This window comes from Sphaeroforma arctica, assembly GCF_001186125.1.
Source record: "Sphaeroforma arctica JP610 unplaced genomic scaffold supercont1.859, whole genome shotgun sequence".
Lineage (NCBI taxonomy): Eukaryota > Ichthyosporea > Ichthyophonida > Sphaeroforma > Sphaeroforma arctica.
The window spans coordinates 29,753-34,190 of NW_014039699.1; the positions used below are offsets into that span (position 1 = coordinate 29,753).

The following is a 4,438-nucleotide window of genomic DNA, read 5'->3' on the forward strand; positions in this document are numbered from 1 at the left end:
GTATCGTATTCGAAAGCGGGATGTATTGTATTTGAAAGCGGGATGTATTGTATTTGAAATTGGGATGTATTGTATTTGAAAGCGGGATGTATTGCATTTGAAAACGGAATGTATTGTATTTGAAAGCGGGATGTATTGTATTTGAAAACGGGATGTATTGTATTTGAAAGCGAGATATATTGTATTTGAAACCGGGACGTATCGTATTTGAAACCGGGATGTATTGTATTTGAAACCGGGATGTATTGTATTTGTAAGCGAGATATATTGTATTTGAAAACGGGATGTATTGTATTTGAAAGCGAGATATATTGTATTTGAAACCGGGACGTATCGTATTTGAAACCGGGATGTATTGTATTTGAAACCGGGATGTATTGTATTTGTAAGCGAGATATATTGTATTTGAAATCGGGACGTATCGTATTTGAAAGCGGCATGTATTGTATGGTTCTGACAGAGACTACACATATCTACAGTACACACCAGTACTGTACTCACCCCATGGGCGCACGTGTTAACCGCCCCGTAGTAAGAGCGCCAGTGGGATGTCTTATATACCCCTAACGAATGCTGTATTGCTTGTATGCCTGTGCCGTGTGGGCATGGCGTGGTGCGTGTGGTTGGCACTTGTACTGAGATTCGCGGGGGTGCGTCTTGCGTAGCCACTCACAGGGCACTTAGCCCATGCGTATCGCAGCCTACCTTTGCAGCGGATGGTATACGCATTTGCGCAGCGCATGGGAACTTATTTATGTAACATCAACAACTTCATCTAACAAGTGATGGATATAGATACTAGCAGTCTCTATAATACAATCAATATATTGCACAGAAAGGGAAGTAAAAGTACGCCTGCCTACCTACCACTCTATTCTCTCAGGTGGGCGTCCCTGCGGTAGTGCGACCGGAAGTGTGTAACGCCGTCCAAGCGACATCGATCATGAAGTACCTGCTGACCTATCCCACACACTTTGAACACGACTTTACGAGGCAGAGGTGAGCAGGGCGTGTCTTGTCTTGTCTTGTCTTGTCTTGTCTTGTCTTGTGCTGTGGCATGCAGTCGTGACTTATGGATAGCTAGTTTGCTAACATACCCTATGTAGTAGGAGCATAGTTCCTCAGGGCGAAGGTGAGTGGGGTCGTGCTATGACAAGTGCAGCGAGTGAAACGGAACACTTTTGAACCCATTCTGCCAGGGCACGCAAGTCCCAACTGTGATGCAACGGACGTGGTGATAGTGATGTGTGCCTATAATTCAAAGCATACCGTAACCCCCCCCCCCCACCCGCGCGCCGCACAGTATCCACAAACAAAAATTGGTTGCAGTATACGACATTCGTTGTTGAATCGGAACTCTACACGCCCACTATAGTCAGCAGTCGACTGTATACAACGCCTTACACCAATGTAACTACATACAATCGACGATCAAACCATCGTATTATCATCAGACTATTCTGTTACCAACAATAGCGATCACCCGCCACTCTCTCGAGCTGTCTGTGGTATCAGTCACGCACTCCTGGTGCATACGCACATAGCATCCATAAGCTGACATACAGTACACGCACCGATCTCACCCTATTCTATCATTGTGTGTGAAGTGTGCGTGCACTGGGTGCTACAGAGTCCCTCTGGGCAGAACAGGGGTTAGAGATTGCTGAGCAGATGCCAGTTCCTGGCCATTCTTCTCACAGTGTTGTTTGGCCTGTGAACCCGTCATCTGAAAATCCGAATTGTATTTACATTTCTCAACCGGGTTACGGCACACTGACTGTGGTACAGTTCATGGGCACGATTTGTAGAACTTTCGAGTTCCAAGCATGCTACTTTTAATAGTGTTTTATAATATATATATATATATTTCTATATATTTATATATATATATATATATATATATGTGTGTGTGTGTGTATATAAATATATATGTGTGTGTATATATATATATTATATATATATATATATGTGTGTGTGTGTGTGTGTGTGTATATATATATTTATATTTATATTTATATTTATATTTATATTTATATATATAGCTTATGGTGTATTGTATGTCGTGCTGTCCTCAAGTTTTCGACCCTGAATCACACCCACATTCTCCATCACAACCACAACAGCGTATGTGAAATCCCCGTGCAGCTGGTCATGAAGAACGCGTCTGGACACGATACCATACACGTCTGTGTCAACTTCTTACCGCCGAGTGCCACCCAAGGGTATGTGCTTAAGTTGACAATCATAGAAGTATGACTCGAAGCGCGAGCAGTTGCAGGAGTATGGGAATGAGTGGATGTTTGAGCATTTAGTTTAACCTGGGCGGCCGTGGTTCATTATATTTCGTGATGTGAGGGAAACTTACATGAATTGTGAATGGCTGGAGAATGGCGAATTTTTGACGTTCCTATTGACGGATGGCAAAGTTGCGTGTTTGTCTCTGCCTGTGAATGCCTGTGGTTCAAGTAAGGTATATTCCCCACGCCGGTCGCTTAACGCTATATCTATTATGTGTTGCATATCTCATTGGTACAGCAACCATCCCTTTCTATGTACATAATATACGTTCGTACGGCAAGCTCACTCTGTACGCGCACCCCGCTTTATGACGCAGTAGGTACCTATCCCAGATACTGTCGACGGGTACTAGTTTAATTCCCAATCGAGTGTTGTTACAAACCTATGATACTTATGTTTTTTTTGGTGACATACGGCCGATTCAGAGAGGGCGCTGAGCTGACTGTACCGGTTACGTCCCGTTTTGCTTGGGTGAATAAGTCGATTTCAACGTGCACAATACCAGCCGATTCCAGCGTCACGACAGGTATGTGTGGCTGTGTGCGTACGTGTGTTTACTTTGTATTTTTACATGGCACTGGGCCGTGTGCGTGTTTGTGTGTGTGAATTGTGTGGCTGTGTGCGCACGTGTGTTTACTTTTTGTGTGTGAATTGCGAGTTTGTGTGCGTGCGTATATCTACTTTGTTTGCGTGCATGGCACTGGTTCGTGTGCGTGTTTGTATGTGTGTTGTGTGCTACGGTGTGCATTGTGTAAAATTTGAAGACCCTCATTGCTTGTGCAGCAACCTTCAAGGTTTTGTTTGCTTTCTATGTCGTGAGACCTGCCCTTGGTCGTGGCTTGTCTTCGTTACATTTGCCTCGTTCTAAGTTATTAGAAGGCCTATGTTCGTAGGTACTGGTAACACTAGTGGGACACACAGCAAGATCATGACATAATATGAGTACTTGAATTGTACGCCTGCTTACCCAGATACATTCTGAGCACTCGTGGACATGCGTTGCTTAGTAAGAAGCTGATCCCTAGCTCGCGAGTATATCTCTCACCAGTGCTGCCAATGACAATATCACATCTCAACTTCATTCACTGCGATTGTTGTACACTATTCAACTACTAGTAATATACGTAATATTGTACGAGATATACCAAGTTAGCTATGCCTGTATTGAGATGGTTTCCATATAATACTTGATACGTTGCTTCCCCTTATGAATATATCTTACAAACCCAATACACATTTGGCGCACAACTTACCTTCTAGTTCTGTCTTCACCTTCATTCGTCCATCATTAGAAACGGTGGTTACGTGCGTCACGCCTGGGGTGTACGACCTAACCCGTCTACGACTAACGGCCAGAGTTCGCGACGAGGAGGTGTTTGTTGTGCAGCCCACACCTGGGCAGTACCTGGTCACAGTGACGCCTAAACTAGACTAGCCTATGTAGATTTAGAAGTTAATATAGAGCCTAATAAAGAAAAGCGGTATCTAGTAGAATGCCATTGTGACCTATTCAATCTATTTTATTGGGTTGAGCCAATTAAGTATCAAGCAAATGTGGTGTTTCGAAGCAGTGGAGTTGGTGAAACTGGAATCGTCATGTAGTGCTCCGACACTATTTTAGCTGGTAACCACGGTCACTGGCAACCTACCGAGTGTATTTGGTCTTCTGCTGCACGATAACCCGGCATAAATCGTACATTGTAATAAATCAGACATTATATCTATGGAAAGCCAACGCGTCGATCCGTTTCTCATACTCCATACTTTGATCAGTTAAACTGTAGTAATAACGGTAACGGTTGTACACTCAGTCTAACATACCTCAAAGCCTGTTATGTCGTTGACCAAACTCTTGACAAATCTTTTGCAAATTGAAGCTATGTATGCAAAATTAAACCCCGTTTTATATAAACTCCAATGGAAACAGGCATGCAAAAAGTATTTAATTTCACTTGCATTTGGTTATGTACGAACTTGAGTTCTGAGCATTTAGTACATGTAAACGCTGAACCCCGTATGTTAGCGACGAGTGAATGCAGATAGGGACTGCTTAGGATACTCGCACCGAAGGCGCCCAAAATATACTCATTCGTCACTTCAACTTTACTCTTTCGGCCACCTATGATATCGTGCGATGCGT

General features: G+C 43.4%; 1 protein-coding gene across 1 annotated transcript; it reads left to right on the plus strand.

The window, feature by feature from the left end:
• Positions 1-504: 504 nt before the first annotated feature.
• SARC_08955 (hypothetical protein) lies at positions 505-3,781 on the plus strand (the record flags this gene model as incomplete). The annotated part of the gene is made up of 5 exons (XM_014297052.1): positions 505-531; positions 884-999; positions 2,124-2,222; positions 2,724-2,824; positions 3,591-3,781. The coding sequence occupies 5 exons, from the start codon at positions 505-507 to the stop codon at positions 3,731-3,733; spliced, it is 486 nt and encodes a 161-aa protein (XP_014152527.1). The 3' UTR covers positions 3,734-3,781.
• Between the last annotated feature and the right edge of the window lie 657 nt (positions 3,782-4,438).